Source organism: Curcuma longa, chromosome 11 (genome assembly GCF_044706935.1).
Source record: "Curcuma longa cultivar G26 ecotype Majalengka, Jawa Barat chromosome 11, ITB_CL_G26_1.1, whole genome shotgun sequence".
Lineage (NCBI taxonomy): Eukaryota > Viridiplantae > Streptophyta > Magnoliopsida > Zingiberales > Zingiberaceae > Curcuma > Curcuma longa.
Genome location: NC_133871.1, coordinates 17,154,010 through 17,172,042, shown reverse-complemented (window position 1 = coordinate 17,172,042; position 18,033 = coordinate 17,154,010). Strand labels below are relative to the sequence as shown.

Genomic DNA, 18,033 nt, shown 5'->3' with positions numbered 1-18,033 from the left:
ATACTATTTTTTTTCCAAAGGTTAAAAGAACACTAAATAAGAGATTGGAGTATTAGGATATACTCATCTTGAGATTTCTACAAAGGTTTGTAATATATATATATATATATATATATGGAGAAGAAATGAAAATAAAATAAAAAAATACATTATACAGAGGAGATAAAAAGGTGTATTTAGGGAAGAATGGACCAATTTGATTGGATTCTATATTCTCCATCTTCATTTATTATATTCATTTTCATCCAGTATTCACAATCTCATTTCATCCAATTATCACTATTCAATAAAAATATAAATTTTTTTTTTTATCAAACCCACTTTCATATCCTAATTTGAAAATCTTCATACCTAATTACTTAATTATTTAATCAAATTTAAAAAAATTCTCTATATTCTCTTTCATTTGGGCTACAATAATATTTGATAAGTAATAGCAACACATGTTAAAAGATAGGTAAATAAAAAAAAGATTATCTATTTTTAAAATTAGTTAAGAAAAAATAAAAATAAAAATAAAAAAAAAAACTACTAATCTATTGTGGGTAAGAAGATAGCAGTTAGGTGAATTTAATGGAGAATAATACATGGCATAAAAGCACAAAGTTGAGCATTTTTTTAATGATAAATTAAATTAAAATGGCCCTTTAATAAAAAGAAACTAAATAAAAATTAAAAGGAATAAAAATGAAAATCCCTATTACTATAAATGCCATTGTTCACTCGCCGTTTCCTTCAGCAGCGTTCGGGTTTCCAATCGCTGCCCTACGAGAATCTTCGATGGCGTCGCCGTCCCCCTCCTTCTCCTCTGCTTCACTGAAGGAGACTTTGGGCGACCTCGATCGCGACTCCTACGTCGCTCTCCTCTCCAAGATCATCGGCGAGGCGCGCCACGTCCAGAACAACCCCCCGGACCTGATCCCCAAGGAGGACCGCGTCGCTCGCCACGTCCTCGATGTCCTCCTCCCACTTAGCACCACCACTGGCGGCGGCCCCCTCATCGTCTCCCATGTCTCCTACGTCGAGGGCCGCGGTAACGTAATCGTCGAGTACCCTGGCACTGAACCTGCTCGCATCCTCTCCTTCGTCGGCTGCCACATGGACGTCGTCACCGCTGACCCCAACGATTGGGTCCGCTTCCCTCCCCATCCTCTGTCGCTCCAAACTCTAATTTTCAACTAAACTTGTGATTTCTTCTCCACCTGCTCCGCAGGAGTTCGATCCCTTCTCCCTAAGCGTGGATGGGGACAAGCTTCGGGGACGGGGAACCACCGATTGCCTTGGGCATGTGGCGCTGGTGACGGAGCTGATGAAAAGGCTTGGAGAGCGGAAGCCCAAACTCAAGAACACGGTGATCGCTGTGTTCATTGCCAACGAGGAGAACTCATCGGTGTTGGGAGTCGGTGTTGATGCCCTCGTTAAAGACGGGCTGCTTGATAAGCTAAAGGCCGGACCTTTGTAAGTTTCGGTTGGCTTTCTATTCAAAGACTTCATTCTTGTTTCTTTTCTGTTGTTTAATTTGTCTGAATTCATACTCGGAAATTTTATTGCGTGTAGAATATAGTTTGGTGAGTTTGTTTTGATGTACTCTGTAGGTTTTGGATTGACACCGCGGATAAGCAACCTTGTATTGGTACCGGGGGCATGATAGCGTGGAAACTCCGAGCTACTGGAAAACTTTTCCATAGCGGTCTTCCTCACAAGGTACTCAATTTTAACTTATCGGATAAATACTACGTCCACTTGATTCTACACTCTACAGGCAGTTTCATCAAATTGGTGCTGAATAATCTACTACTAGTCTACAATTGTCTTTATATTTGGCGGGAGAAATAGAATGATCATCCGGAATATAACTCCATACTTATCTTTGGGTTATTTCCCAAAGAATCATTTGGATGAGTGGTTGCAGGGTGGAATATGATCATCCGGAATATAACTCCATGCTTATCTTTGGGTTATTTCCCAAAGAATCATTTGGATGAGTGGTTGCAGGGTGGAATCTCTTTATCATGTCCTTTCTGATAAAACTGATAAGATCATCTGTTTTAGCTACATCTGATAACAATATGACAAAACTGTCCAGAAAAGGAGTTCTATTTTAAACCATTTGTTTTGTGGAAAATTTGGGCATAACTAGACCAATGAGGGAAATAAAAGATGTCCATGGAGGAGACATGTTGATTTCTTTTCCAAATTAAATATTATTAGAGACCAATGATTTATTGAGCATTGCAAACTAGAGAGATTGAATGAGCAGCACAATCACAATCAGCTATTCTTTAGAGTTGATATAATTTTCCAACCTAATGCTGTAGGCGATCAATCCGCTAGAGTTATCCATGGAAGCACTTAAAGAAATTCAATCGAGATTTTATAGAGACTTCCCTCCACATCCAAAGGAAGAAGTCTATGGCTTTGCCACGCCTTCTACTATGAAACCAACCCAATGGAGTTGTAAGTCCACAACTGATGCTAACTTCTTTATCAAAGCCACAATTGGTAGAAAGTTGTTAATGGCAACATCATAAGAGCAATTTTCATATGATTCATTGTGTGCTTATTATACATGGTGCATTTCAGATCCTGGAGGTGGAATCAATCAGATTCCAGCTGAATGTACAATATCAGGGGATGTAAGGTATGTACCACTTTATTCTTAGTAGAATTGGAAAGGTCTCTTTTATTTTATGATGAAAAAAATTGTTTCATATGTTATTTATTATCTTTTCTGGAATCTGTCTTTCATTTAGCATGTTTTTCTTCTGGTTGTATGCAGAGCTTTCTGTCAACTTTAGGCAATGATTTTTCCCATTATAATACTACTACCTTCTGTAAACTTTATTATTTTATACTTTTTTATTACAACAGCAGATAATGTTGTTAGTCCTAACTATTTTGGGTGTCTACATGGATGTTAATTCTGTCGTCTATATAGGACCAGATTACAAGTAACATCTAGATCTTTTAAATCACTTCTGATTAAAATATTTTCTTTGTTTTGCCCCTACCTCTAACACCTTCAACTTTAATTGATTTGTCTTACTTGACTATAAGATTTATTAGGTGGCTTTGAATGTGTCTATCCCATCTTAAATATTTTATTTGATGTATGATCTCTTGGAGCTACACCTAACACTTGCCTAAGTTTACGGGTTTTTTATTAACAATCTCTAAATACCTACCAAACCAACAAACTGTTTTTTTTTTCTTTATTTTTAATGTCATTCACTTATTTTTCTTTAATATTTACTAAAGCAAGGAGTATGCCTTCACTTTAGCATTTCACTTGATATTTGCTTGACAACTGATATTGGTTGCATGACTGTCATTATTATTATTCATCTGATAGCTTCATTATCCTGCATCATCAATATTTGGTCAAAACATGACAATCTGATATGTTTATTTTCTTTCTTAATGCAGATTAACTCCTTTCTACAGGTTGGTTCATTCTCTTTATTCCTTTTCATGCATGAATATTTTTCTCATCTTAATACATGTGTATGAAGCCAAATGAAGCAAAATATTTTCTCTTTTATGCAGTGTTGAAAACGTGATCAAGAAATTAGAGGAGTATGTAGATGACATAAATGCCAATATAGAGAAGCTAGGCACTCGTGGTCCTGTGTCTAAATATGTTCTTCCAGATGAGAATTTGAGGGGAAGGTGAAGATTTCTAAATTTTAATCAGTGCATTTATTCCTGTGCCATTAGTTTCAGATATTTCCTTTTTTTGTTAATGTTTCTATGCTTTGAGGTACATCATAGAGTTTGTATACTGAAGAATCTTTGCTTTCTAGGCTTACAATAACTTTTGATGAAGCTATGACATCAGGGGTTGCTTGTAATCTTGATTCTCGTGGCTTTCATGTCTTGTGCAAAGCGACTGAGGAAGTTGTTGGGCATGTGAAGCCATACTCGATCACTGGAAGTCTGCCACTGATTAGAGAATTACAGGTTTGAAATATTTCTAAGTTCTTAGCGATTTCTTTTCTTTACTAGTTTTCATGAATCAACCAGCATTGTCTTCTTGTTGTCAGGATGAAGGTTTCGATGTTCAAACTGCTGGCTATGGTAAACTTTGTTGTCACAGAACTAACTCTTTATTGTCTCGTTTTTTGTTAGTACTTCCAAATTATCCGTGCTTATATGGACTATGCATCATGAAACTACAGAGTTGTGTTTATTTCACTTTATTTTAGTGGAATAACTTCTCGTAGAGTTTCGAGTGCTAAAACAAATTCATCTTGAAACTTAAAATCAATCATTTGCGTTTCATAAAAGAAACTAGTTCGTGTTGCTTATATCGACAGAGTTGTGCTTGCCCTTCGCATTCTTAATGTTGAAGACATTTAACAGCAATCTAATTCTAATATAACAATGCGACTACTTTCTGCATTTTTTTACCGTGTCTATCTGCTTTCTGGAAGGTTGCAGTTAACAATTTTGTGCATCCTTTCCCTTTCAGGGATAATGGCAACATATCATGCCCGGAACGAGTACTGCCTGTTTCCTGATATGCGCCAAGGGTTCGGTGTCTTTGTGAGCATCATCTTGCAGTTGGAAGCAGATAGTGATTAGAAACAACAAACCTTTCTACTCTGGAAACGTTCCTCTGATCCTTTGCATGAACTAAAGAATTGCTTCTTCTTCTTCAAGCTAAGATATCCTGAACATTTGACTTTAATAACGCAAAAATTGAGATATCTTGTATTGTGTTATTGACTACTTGGATATCATAAGAAAAATCAAAGTGCGTACTGGAAGTGGAGCTCTTATGTTTGTTTCTGTCCTGCAATAATGGACTAAGGTCTGGCTGTGTTCTTAAGCAATCTGATCAATGCTTCTAGTGCAAATGTTGGTGCTTGCATTTTCTTTTCTCATTGATCATGTCAGCTGTTTACTTGTCGCAAAGACTTTGCTTCGTCAATTTCGACCACATCGGTGTTGATCGTCAGTTTGGCTTTCTCTGGTGCTATCCATCTACTTGGCATGCATTCATCTGTTCCTTTCTTAGAAAGTGAGCAATCGGTCATGGACTCAAACATAGTTTTGAATTCTATTCTAAATATTTACTTTGAATTATAAATATTCATTGATTTTTAAAAAAAATAATACTTTTTTATAAATAAAAATAATTTTAATTAATAAATCATAGAAATATGATCCAGTTGAAAAAAAGACCCAATAGAAAAATACCTAAGAAGATGTTTCCACCTTATGACCATATATTCCTTCTTTACCTCACAAAATCCTAACATTTTCACTTCTTCTACAATATCCAAAAATTAATTTTTTACCTTCAAAGAATTATATTCTAAAGATTTACTTCGAACTATAAATATTCATTGATTTTTTTTTAAAAAATATTTCTTATAAATAAAAAATAATTTTAATAAATAAATCAGAACCGATTGAAAAAAAAACCCAAAAAAATAATAGGCAAGGAAATATTTACACGTTCGGTGGTCATACACGGCTATATATTCCCTTTATTCACCACAAAACCTAATTTTTCCTTCTTCTTCTTCTCCTTCTTCGATACAAAAAAAACCTAGGTTGAGCCGCCGATGGAGCAATCGGGCATGTTCATGCCGGCGCAGACGGTAGGCACAGTTCTATGCTGCATCTGCGGGGTGGCGATGCCGCCCAACCCGGCCAACATGTGCGTCCGCTGCCTGCGCTCCCGGGTGGACATCACCGAGGGCCTCATCCGCCACGCCGCCATCGTCTACTGTCCGGAGTGCCAGTCCTACCTCCAGCCACCACGCACCTGGATCCGCGGCCTCGAGCCCGAGTCAAAAGAACTGCTTGCCTTCTGCCTTCGCCGCCTCCGCCTTCCCCAACGCCGCATCCGCCTTGTCCACGCCGAGTTCATCTGGACCGAGCCCCACTCCAAGCGCCTCCGCCTCCGCCTCCGTGTCCAAGCCGAGGCGCTCCACGGGGCTATCCTCGAGCAGGCCCATATGGTTGAGCTCACCGTCCACGACCGTCTCTGTGACACCTGCACAAGAGCCCAGGCCAATCCCGATCAATGGTCTGCAGTTGTCCAGCTACGCCAGCACGTCCACCACCGACGCACCTTCTTCTACCTTGAACAGCTCGTCCTCCGCCATGGTGCTGCTGTCCGTGCTATCCGCATAGCTGAGGCTGATCACGGCCTGGATTTCTTCTTTGGCTCGCGCAGCCATGCCACCAAGTTTGTTGAATTCATCAACGGCGTCGCCCCTATCCGCTTCCGCAATGACAAACAACTCGTTTCCCATGATCCAAAGAGCAACATTTACAACTATAAGCACACTTTCTCGGTGGAGATCAGCCCCGTGTGCCGTGAGGATCTCATCTGCCTCCCCCCGAAGCTTGTTAATGCCCTTGGGAATCTTGGTCCGCTTGTCCTCTGCACCAGAGTTACTAACTCGGTAGCCTTGCTCGACCCGGTCACCCTCCGGAGTGCCTTCCTTGATGCAAATCAGTACTGGAGAGCCCCCTTCAGATCCCTCTTAACAAGCCGTCAGCTTGTGGAGTACATAGTGCTTGACATTGAGTTGGAGTCCGCGGAGGTCCATATTGGTGGCTCCAGGTATGTGATGGCGCATGCCCAGGTCGCGCGCGTCGTAGATTTTGGGAAGAACGACACCATGTTCACCATCCGCACTCACCTAGGTCATCTCCTGAATCCAGGAGATTATGCCCTCGGATACGATCTGTATTCAGCCAACAATAACGACTTCGACATTGATCAGCATAAAAGTCTCGTTTTACCCGAAGCCATTCTTGTAAAGAAGAGCTATCAGGAGAAGCAGTCTAAGAAACGTGGAAAGGCACGAACTTGGAAGCTGAAGAGCCTCAACATGGAGGTCGATGCCACCTCGAAGGGCAGGAACGATGAGGAGAAGAGGAACACTGAGTATGAGGAATTCTTGAGGGACTTGGAGGAGAACCCAGAGATGAGATTCAACGTATCCTTGTATCGTAACAAAGAGTATCAGCCATCAGAAGTGGCATCCACAGCTGATGGCGATGATGTACCTTCGATCCCACTGGAAGAGTTGCTCGCCGATCTCGATCTCAGCGAGGATGAAGGAAACCAAAATGGAGAAAACATGGACGAGTGAATTGAATATATGTCAGTTGGATCCTTCCTCATCCATCCATCATTCCTTTTGCTTGTATCTTAAATTATGCTTCAGAAGATACAAATGCTTAGTAGTTTTGTTACTTTGTTCTATTTCATCGAATTGTGATGTGGTTCATATTTTTCTTGAAGTGAGTAATAACAACTCGTATGTGACTATTAGTTACTCAATTTGCTTTGGTTTATGTCATTGAAAGTACAGTGGAGGTTTGTTTCATCTTCCATGTCTGTATCTGTAGCTTCTTTTTTCCTTAGATGTGCAATGGTCTGTTTGATTCATGAAGAATGTGAACTGATATGTTTCGATGGCTAAAGTATCCTGCATTCAAACATTGTCACTGGATAATTTAGTTAAATTCTAAATGTAGAATCAACTATATTTTAGATTACATTCAATAAGAAACACAATGCTTGAACTCAATTCGCTAAATTGTTCCAAGTGTTACTCAAAGCACATATGTTGCCTCAATTCATAAGAATTTTTTGTTTCCACACAATCAAATGAAATCAGTTGTAACCGCTACTTAGAATTAAGCCTTTTTAAGTTTGTGTTTAAAGTAAGAAGAAACTATATAAATGCAACAAGCAATCTCTATTGTGTTGCATTTCAAATTTGAAAGATTCAATGAAAACCAAGTGAATGCAACACCTCAACTCATACTAAAATTGAAGGCCAAGTGACTGACTCAAGAAAATCATGTTATTTATTGACTAATATAACTGAAAAGGAGCAAAATAAAATCTTAACTGAAATTCTAAGCATGAGGTTTCAGACAGCAATAAACTTGTATGAATTGATAAAAATCAAATAGTTCACCATGAGGATCTCAAAACAATAGAATTGAGTCCAAATGAAAACCCTTTATTTTTCCTCTAACACTAACATTTGGCTTGGACGTACTGCAATCATCCATGCTAAATTCCTAGTCATGAGCAATCGCATAGCTTCCAATTTGTAAGTTTTCTCAGTTTAACCTCATCGCATTTTGGCCCTCTTGAGCAAGAATAGCAATCTGTGTTGTATATGTACACATTTTTGAAATCATCTCGGAAGGTGTCATGGAAATCATAAGCTGGAGATTTGGTCAGACCCAACATCATGAAAAACCGTTGAGCTTTCAAGATGAAAGGTAAAGGACTCGGCCAATCTGCAGGCATCTTGAACCCGAAGACGAGTACCCTGCTGTCCAACCACCACGGCAGCCACACGGGAAGCTAGCATTCCCATCCCTTTCAAATCTGAGGCCCCTCTAAGAATACCATACAAGATGCCTGATGCATATGCATCACCTGCTCCACATGTGTCCACTGGTATGCACGAAGATGGGGGTATGTATATTGCTTCATCCTTCACACCGATGAAGGAACCTCGGGAACCATCTGTGACCGACACCAGCGGTACAAAATGACTCAGGTATTTAGCAGCTGACATTGGGCTGTTTGTGGAACAGCCAGAGAAGGCTATTGCTTCATTGCTGTTGGTAAACACAATGTCGGCATAATTCCCTATGATTTCCCTGTAAAGATGTTTTCGACAGTTCAAAATTAGCCAAAATTAGCCACAGAAACAAAAGTTTGTATCTGGTATAGAATGCTTATAGACTTCCAGATTCTTTCTTAACTAGCATCTTTTTATTCAAAAGTGAATGGTCTTCAAAATAGATATACTAACCATCCACTGGTAGGACAAACAACTATGAGGAAAATAAGAAAAGCGTGTTATTTGGCCTTAATAAAAAACCTTACCCAGCAAGGAAAAAAAAAAACCAGAAAATGATTTTTCAACCTGCATAATGTGGGATGAATCTTTCAAATCAAAAGAAAAATCATACCATTTGGATCAACCACATCTCCCAATGATAAATTAAGAAAAAAATTGCTTACATTTTAGAGGTTTCAAAGATCATCCTCAGTGGTGCTAAATTGAGATAGTTTCAGACAAAATTGACTAATTACAAACAAACCATAATCATAATGGTATATGAAGCCAACAGAAGTTATGGAGCCTTACCAAAAATCATCATAACATCTCTTAATACAAGAGACATCAGATGCAGTTACAGCAATAAGTGCACCACTTCGATGAGCTTCCTCACAGGCCAGTGCAATCGTTTTGATAGTATGAGGATACTCAAATAGGTACCCCTCAATGACAAGTATATTTGTTTTAGAGACTATACTAGCCAAATCCGGGTCGTAGTCAATGGTTGATGATCTTCCCTGAAAACATGAAGCACAGAACCTAGTAAGAAGGCCCAGAATAGAATGGTTATGTAGCATTAAATGTCAAACTAAGATATATACTCTAAAAGACATACTTTGACTATAATGATCCTTGTCAATAAGCAACCTAAGAGGCAAAAGGAACTGACCTGATATGCAAGCATTGTACGTTGGGCATCTGGAGTAGTTAGAACTATAACCGTCCCAGTTGTTCCATCCTTCACGGGCTTAGAAAGGAAATTAACATTTGCACGACAAAGTTTTGCCCTGCAAGTTAGATCAAAATTTCATTATTAATATAATAAATCTGTTTATTAGGAATATTGGGCAAGAAAAGAATCAAAGATCATCCATAGAATTACAAACTCCTGAAACAAGAAAACAAACAGTCTCCTCATGATTTCATTATTAATATAATAAAGCTAGTTATCGGGAATATTGAGCAAGAAAAGTAATCAAAGATTGTCCATATAATTTCAAACTCCTGAAACAACAAAACAAACAGTCTCCTCATGATTTCAGTATTAATATAATAAAGCTAGTTATTGGGAATATTGAGGAAGAAAAGTAATCAAAGATTGCCCGTATAATTTCAAACTCCTGAAACAAGAAAACAAACAGTCTCTTCAGGAAGAGGACCTAAATTAATCTAATATTTTTAACTTTGTCAATCTGTTAATAAGGAGAAAAAGCTCCTCATAATTTATAGGTATTTCCCTCCTTTTTCTCAAAGATAAGCCTCAAAAATCAACTTTCTTTATTTGCCAATGACAATCTAGAAACATTGCCAGTAATTACTTGGTTGAACTCTCAGAAATTATAAACAACAGCAAAACCAGGGAATAAACAATAAGTACAAGTATAACCATGATGCAACTGCATGCTTCCACAGTTTACTATGTAAATGAACAATAAAAAAGGATTATGCCAACTTTCATCAGAAATTTGCAATCAGAACCAATAAGTTGATGACCACAATTGATTCTAAACCAAATAAATAAAATTGATAATGTGTTAAATAATCCTACCAATCAAAAAATCTTCTAATCGACTAATAGAAAAAGAACTTCTTGATTGTTCATAATATAACTTTTAGATACTAATAAACTACAAGTAGATGAACCTTTTACCTGTAAAAACTTCCAAGCGGATCACTACCAATACTGCCTGCCATAGCAACATTCAAGTTTGGACCACTCGCAGACTGGTTGCCTAGCCTTGCTAAAGCCACAAGTGTATTAGAGAGAGAACCCCCAGCAGCAGCCTTGTAACTGCAACCATCCATGGCTCTCAAAACCCTCCCTCTCTCCTCATGATTGATAACTTTCCTCGTCCCTTTCTCAATGCCTACTCTTTCTAGGAATTCGTCATCCACCATGCCCGAAAAATCTACCTAGTGAATTTCAAAAGCAAAAACATAAGTCACAAAGTAGACAGACACGATTTTGAATACTCAAAACATAAACGGACGGATGATTCAGACATAAACACTATCTCTCTTCATTCTTATTGAGAACATGGAAGGCTTTAATGAACAACTAGACTTTGGAATCGAAAAGGTGAAATCTTGTAACAGATCAAAGCATACCATGGCTTGGCCTAGGCCCAGCACATCCCATCTCTCCGGCGCTACCGAATTCAACAAGTCATCATCTTCACCTTGCTCCACTTCGTCGTCGACCGTCTCCTCCTCATCCTCCTCGTCTCGACAACCGTCGCCGCAGAAACCACTCTCCGCTTCACTTCCGCCTATAGAACGAGTAACACTAAGGCATTCGCCTCGGTGACCTACGTTCCCACCGAAAACACAAAGATGCCGCAGCCTAGGTCTTCCTATACTGAAAACAAGCTGCTGGGGCATGGGCATGCGGCGTAGAGGGGCAAGAGGAGGAGGGGAGAAGGAAGAGGAGGGAGGGGAGGAGAGGAAGAGATGAGAAGGAAGCGCCATGAGCTGCGGGGTTCTGAAAACAGGGCAAGCGAGGCTAAAATGGTATTATATTGGAAGGAGGCGACGCTGCTTCGTGGCTGCCGGCCAATCACATTCCACCCCTATCTTTGTAATTAAATAATCCTTTTAATTACTTTTTCCCCTAATAATTTACTAATGGTAAAATATTTCTTAGGGCATCTCTTCTAGAATATTTATCCTGATGATTTAAAAAAAAAATATTTTTATAGATAAATATTCTTCATTGCGGAAGAATATTTCAACTATGATTAGAAATCTCAGTAATTTTTTTATTAATAAAAAAAAATTAAAAAATAAGTTCAATAATTTTTATCCATTAGATTTTTATTTTTTTAATTTTTCAAACGTCGACTCCCAACAAATATTTTATTTGAAAATTATAAATAATTTTATTTAAATATAAATTAATAAATTGATATTAGACCCATAAATATTTTGTTGATGAAATATTTAATTATAAAATTTAGAAATGAGATATTTGATAGGTGGGATTTATAAATATTTAATTTATGGGATATTCATTGTGGAAGTTATATTTGATATTTGAGAGATAAGATATTATTTGAGAGATAAGATTTGTTGATGATGTGGATGTGGAGATCATAAATATTTGATGAAAATATCCACAGTGAATCTATCTTATCACTGTGAATATTTTCATCAAATATTTATGGCTTCTACATCTACATCATCAACTAAATATCTTATCTCTCAAATATCATAACTTCCACAATGAATATCTCACAAATCAAATATTTATGAGTCTCACCTATCAAATATATCATTTCTAAATTTTATAATTAAATATTTCATCAATAAAATATTTATGGGTCTAATATTAATTTATTAATTTATATTTTAATAAAATTATTTATAATTTTTAAATAAAATATTCATTGGAAGTCAACGTTCAAAAAATTAAAAAAATAAAAATCTAACGGATAAAAACTATTGGACCTATACTGCCTTATTTTTTAATTTTTTATTATTAAAAAAAATTAAAAATCACCTAGCACAAATTTGTGCCCGGTGATTTTTAATCATGTTGAAATATCCCCACAATGAGGAATATTTGTCTATCGGAAATATTTCTTTAAATCACCCGGATAAATATCCTTCACTATATATATATATATATATATATATATATGTTCCTAAAATTAATAAAATGTTATTGTTTATTAATATAAGTGGGCAATTTGTGGTATGGTAATTTAGAAAGGTCAAATAAATGTTTTAGTTTAAATGGGATGAAATATTTTGCCATTAAAAAATATATATATATTGGCTACGATAGTAGATCACGTTTAATTATTATTTTTTTCAAAAATATATATACACATTAATTCTCATATATTATTCATTTAAAAAAATAAAAATATCATAATCACAATGATCATCATTGATAAAAATTACCTTCTACTAAGCCACTTTGAGTTGAATATTACATAGTATTGTTCTACCTTTATAATTATTTATCTATTTTTTTAATATATTCTACTAAATTTTAGTAAAATTATTCTTAAAAGGGAGGGGTGTGATACTGCTCATCACCTTATAGAAAGAAGATAAAACAAATCTACTATAGGAATACCAACTCACATTTAATATATTTAATGGATCTTAACTTAATTTGATCTATCAATCAATTTCAACTAACCCAATGCATTTCACGCAATTAGCACATTGCATACTTGCAAACAAATGCAAAATAAACATGAATAATAATTAAAAGTGTAACAAATAAGCATGCAAAATGCTTGGATTTAGTGGCATACTTCCAACTAGTTTATTTAGTTGAATTCGAGTCAGCCTAAAGTTTCAACATCTTAAAAAGTTTACACGTCAGTCAAAGCATTTATGTAGAGAAAATACTTGGCACGATTTTGACAGTTTATGACAGGCAAAACCAAATTGCCAGCCTGCCCATCCTTTCAAGCAAATTATTGATCAACCCCAAAGGAACCTTGAGCGAGATGATCCCCAATTCTTATTGGAATCCTGCATCTTCGTTCAGTAATGTGCCTGAATGAGAGAAGCTGTGTTTGTGGAATCATATAGACAGGAAGAGTTAACGTTCCGAGAAGCAGGGAGGGAGGTGCATTTTGCCTTTTACCTGTCAGTGCTTGGCTCTTCGTGATGAATGACTTGTACAAACTCATAAAATGAGCAGTAAATTCTGTAAAGAAAAATCATACGCTGTAGTAATCTATTCGAATTTGATAATGGCTGTAAGCGTTGTGGGATAAAGAAGTGCGAAAACTACCTTCAATCCTCATGAAGTAACGGATGTTCTTCTTCGAGTCATTCCATTTGTCAGAATCTTGTAGCTACTCAGTATCACATATGCACCAGAGCAGCGAAAGAAATCAGTGTGCAGAAAATAGCAACGAACAAGCATTGAGGTAGTGAAATGAAATTTGCAGGCTTACATTTCGGTATTTATCATACAGGAATTCAGCCTTGTCTTTCAGCTGCTCATCCAAATGTTTCTTCAGTTCCTCAAAGAGGGCCTGTAGACACAGGAATGGAAGAACATTAAATTGTTCTCTTTCAAAAAGAAGCGTCAGAAGTCTAGGAAAAGCAAACACAATACGCTGAATATAAAATCTGGTGAAACATCATGCTCAATAAGACTCTTGAGCTTCCCACGGATGATATATAATCTGTCCGACAAAGTACAAAATCAATCCCTTTTCTCATTACAATATGATAGTTGGTGACAACAAGCACCATAGAAAGAACATGTGCATACTGTTTAGGGCTTTGCTCTTTAATAAGACTTTTGGCTATTCCAGCAATGACGTCTTCCCAACCAGTTAGGATATCCCTGTTCTCTTTCACTGAATAACTATAATAATCAATCACACAAAACTCAGATATAAAGCACTATATAGTATGAATAACTAAAGGAAACAATTCCTCAATCTACATTGAAAAGAAAAAAATAAAACAAAATTTCTCTTTGATAATAGCTACTTGAATACTTTGATTTCCAGGATGCTTCAAACGAGCGAATTGCCTGTCGAAGATTGTTCTTTGAGTTCTCAGCAATTATCTTGGATATATGCTTTGGCAAATATATGGACTCTTGGCTTCCAATATATTCCAGAACTTGAACAATCTGAAAGACATGCTTTATCACCTATACTGATGCTAACTCAATAAAAATTGATCGAGCGAAAAAGATTTTGTTGATATTCTTTAGGGAGAAAAACAGATCCATTGTGCAAGTTACCTCGTCGTCTGATGGTGGTTGGAGTTTTACTGTCTTGCAGAGAGGTTCAATGATGTGAAGCTTTGAGGCCTCCGAACAGCAGAAGAAAATCTTATTACAACCCTGGTACTTTTCCATGAGCCAACTGACATAATGTTGAGCATCTGTTGAAAGCTTGTCTGCATCATGGATAACTATCACTGCGAGCCCGACAACAAATTTCGTTAAACCTCAGAACATGCCTAATATCAGCCTAAGAGAATCCTCTATTTTGCATTTCAGATTCTCAATATTGATGCCGGCTCGCACAATTCATCAGGCTTAGAAGAGATACATACCTCTGCAATTTCTACCATCACAGATGACGTGCTTTCCTGATGATATATGAGACTCATTTATCAAAGTAACTAAGACATACTTCTCATATCCATGCAAATCGGATAGATTAACCTCAACATGCCGTGAAGATGTCCCCATGCTAATTTCAATACTTGAAACAAATTCTCCCTGGAGATGGGACCATTCACTTGTAAGAAAGTGGGAGACTCAGGGAAAAGACATTAGTGATTAGGTAATTCCTCTTATAAAAAATTTGTAAAGTTAGACTATGTTTCTTACAATTCATTTAAATATTATCTTTTCACTCACTAAAGTCACTTAAAACTCCCTGCTTCTCTTTGTTCTATATACTCCAAATCTGTAAATATCAACAATTGCATTCCAGGGAGATTAAGCAAACAATTAGCTAATTAGTCATGTGAACTCCATAAGTTTTTTCTGCCTAAAATGCCAAAACATCTAAATATTAGATAAAAGGAATCTTAGATTAACCTAGTCTAAGGCATACATACTCAGCTGTAATCCTATGATAATACTAAAAATATTTCATTCTTAACTTGTTATCAAAGCTGATTTTCTTAGGGCTAAGATTTTTTTTCTTTTCAATTCCCTTAGCAGGGCACCACGAGTTTCATATGATAGTGCAGTCTCCCCTACCATCAATATCCATGTCTCCTAGCAAAAGTAAGTTCCTTATGATTTACTTTGCGGTAACCGTCTATTACTCACCTTGCCAACGAAGAATGTCTGCATATAGGAAACCCACCCACCCAAGGTATGACAAACCTATTGGTTGTCATCTAAAAAACTCAAGCTAGTAGGAAAAAGGTTAATATTTGCATTTATATTATTGACACGAAGGCCCCTTGATGTATGGATAGACAAACTGGGATAATTGAGTTTCAAGCCCAAACCCAGCATGTGAGCTGATAAGTAAATATCAATGACATAAAATTTGAATACAAGACCTATTGCTATACCATGAGAAAAGATAGGTTTTACTTTGATAAAAAGATATAATGATTAAGATTTAATCTCTCTCATTTATTAGCTGTAAAAGTTAGGTCAGGTTCAATAACTCATTCAAATATTGGCTTTTCAAACACACTTATTCCACAACTTGCCAATTTGAAATTTAAATTTGTTTTAGAAGTCTCTAAACATCAATCCAATTTTTTTAGCATAATATATCTTGTAAATAAGCTTTTACCATGAAAAGGACCAATGTAATAGAGAAGTACCTTCAACTCAAACTTCCTTAGTTCCATTTTCACCTGTTAAAGGATGGTAAACGATGCATAAAAGACTAAAATGTACACCATTTCTTGTCAACACAAAATAATTATTACCTTAACATTCTCTGCTCCAAACATTTCCCTTAATGTTGCTAAAATCATAGTTTTCTTCCCAACACCAGGAGGGCCTTCAAAAATTAAATGACTGTGCTTTCCTGAACTGACCTATAAAGTAGCATGAGACCAATTATGTCACTGAAAAAAGTAATTACATAAGTAGCTTATTTATAATCCCAGATTTGTTTAAAAAAATTAAATGATTAATCAATCGGTTTGTAGTTCTTGTCAAAATTCAAGGAAAAAAATTCTGGTAGTTCATTTTTAATTAGAGTTTCTTATTCTTCAAATGTAACAATAACTTTAGTGAGATAATAATATACGGTTCATTTCTTAGTGAAAGTAAAAACCGATCAACATTCCTTTCTGCATGCTTTTTATGACAGATTTTCAGCATCTCAAATAACCGCAATACAACTATCATTCTTCATGGTTAAATATTACAAGATCTAGTTGAGAGCATAAACACAACCACCTTCTCAACTTTGAAGTTTTACCATTTATATTTTTATACAACTAAGAATTTCTTTTGGGTCTGACAAAAGATTATTTAAGTTGAGAGGAAAGGAATCTGTAAATTAGAATTTTGCCGTGGATATGCATTAGTTGATTCGGCAAAAGAAGTTTAAGTCCTGTTTGAGTTACGGCCGACTGTGAAAAAGCACAAAAGATTGTGAGGCGTACCATATGACGGAGCTCCAATGCCTTGTCTCTGTTACAGATGAACTTGGTCAAAATACTCGGTCGGTATGTGTCTGCCCAAACATATTGCTTTTCCTCAACTGAGCCTGTGCTGAGGGCAGTCGTCATCTTAGCAGCGTCCTTATTTCCGGAACTGTCGATGCCATAAGCAGGACCATTGGCATCGCCCGATTGAGGGAGGACCGGAGCCAATTCGCTCTCCATCAAGGACTTCCTCCCCGGTGAAGTAGAGTCAGTCTCGCCCTTCGCTCCACTCTCCTCCCCGCGCGTTGACGACTTAGGAACCCGGGCAAGACCAAAAAGATTGGCTGTAGGAGATCTATCCAAGAGAAGTGAAGCCGCGCTGGCACATCGGTCGAAGAAGAAGGAGAATCCAAGACCCTGAATCCCAACGGTCGATGCAGCAGAGTTGCGTACGGTGGAACCGGAGCCGGAGCCCGGGAGATCCTGGCGGCGTCCAGGGCTGAAGCCTAGGCTCAGAAGGTGTATAACGGGGCGCTTTCGGCCGAACCGCTCCTCCGACAGAAAGGAGGAGCGGGCGGCGGAGAACTCGAAAAGCAGATTTCCGAACTCGGACGAAGAAGCGATGACGGGTTCGGAGGAGAAGCGGCGGATGGTATCCACAAGCGTGTGCATGGTGTCTGCGGAGGCTCCGGCGACGGTAGGGGCACGAAGAGAACGGAAGAGCGGAGCATCGGGGGTGGGGAAGGAGGTCCGGCGGGAGGGAGAAGCTTTTGAAGGCGAAGAGCCCCATCGTGCTGTACACTTCTTTCCGTTGGAAATAGCTGTGTGGTCCCACCTGGGTTCGCTTCTACAAAAGCTGGTATCCTTTTGAGTAACGGTTGAGGCGTCCTTTGGAGGACATCGAGACGGAGAAACTGAGGCGAACTAGACAACGGCGGAATGATCGGATGCAAAGGTGCTTTCTTAAAATGATCCAAAGCTTTTCATGCTGCCCGGCCAATTTAGTGAAACTTTCCTGCGCTACAGGAACAAGTCTTGGAGCGGATCCGACTCGAAAATGTTCGACGAACGGAAACAGTCTATGATTATTTAGAAATTAAATATATATTAAAAGGTAAATAATATTATT

The 18,033-nt window shown here is 37.5% G+C and overlaps 4 protein-coding genes across 4 annotated transcripts; 2 read left to right on the top strand and 2 right to left on the bottom strand.

Moving 5' to 3' along the window:
* The first annotated feature begins 744 nt into the window (after positions 1-744).
* LOC141842158 (acetylornithine deacetylase) lies at positions 745-4,835 on the top strand. The gene is made up of 10 exons (XM_074730383.1): positions 745-1,131; positions 1,214-1,458; positions 1,596-1,704; positions 2,319-2,457; positions 2,584-2,641; positions 3,427-3,444; positions 3,547-3,669; positions 3,804-3,960; positions 4,044-4,077; positions 4,472-4,835. The coding sequence occupies exons 1-10, from the start codon at positions 781-783 to the stop codon at positions 4,582-4,584; spliced, it is 1,347 nt and encodes a 448-aa protein (XP_074586484.1). The 5' UTR covers positions 745-780; the 3' UTR covers positions 4,585-4,835.
* A 720-nt stretch (positions 4,836-5,555) lies between these two features.
* Positions 5,556-7,355, top strand: LOC141839942 (uncharacterized). Its single transcript, XM_074727806.1, has one exon. It carries the CDS (start codon positions 5,574-5,576, stop codon positions 7,116-7,118), a length of 1,545 nt encoding a protein of 514 aa, XP_074583907.1. The 5' UTR covers positions 5,556-5,573; the 3' UTR covers positions 7,119-7,355.
* A 490-nt stretch (positions 7,356-7,845) lies between these two features.
* Positions 7,846-11,309, bottom strand: LOC141840747 (uncharacterized). Its single transcript, XM_074728810.1, has 5 exons — positions 10,950-11,309; positions 10,492-10,754; positions 9,511-9,628; positions 9,150-9,358; positions 7,846-8,655 (listed from the first exon to the last, which is right to left on the bottom strand). The coding sequence occupies exons 1-5, from the start codon at positions 11,307-11,309 to the stop codon at positions 8,205-8,207; spliced, it is 1,401 nt and encodes a 466-aa protein (XP_074584911.1). The 3' UTR covers positions 7,846-8,204.
* A 1,726-nt stretch (positions 11,310-13,035) lies between these two features.
* Positions 13,036-17,594, bottom strand: LOC141841975 (replication factor C subunit 3-like). The gene is made up of 12 exons (XM_074730179.1): positions 16,923-17,594; positions 16,236-16,346; positions 16,128-16,160; positions 14,886-15,054; positions 14,569-14,747; positions 14,318-14,454; positions 14,086-14,181; positions 13,927-13,996; positions 13,763-13,843; positions 13,597-13,660; positions 13,447-13,509; positions 13,036-13,355 (listed from the first exon to the last, which is right to left on the bottom strand). Exons 1-12 carry the CDS (start codon positions 17,574-17,576, stop codon positions 13,321-13,323), a joined length of 1,692 nt encoding a protein of 563 aa, XP_074586280.1. The 5' UTR covers positions 17,577-17,594; the 3' UTR covers positions 13,036-13,320.
* Between the last annotated feature and the right edge of the window lie 439 nt (positions 17,595-18,033).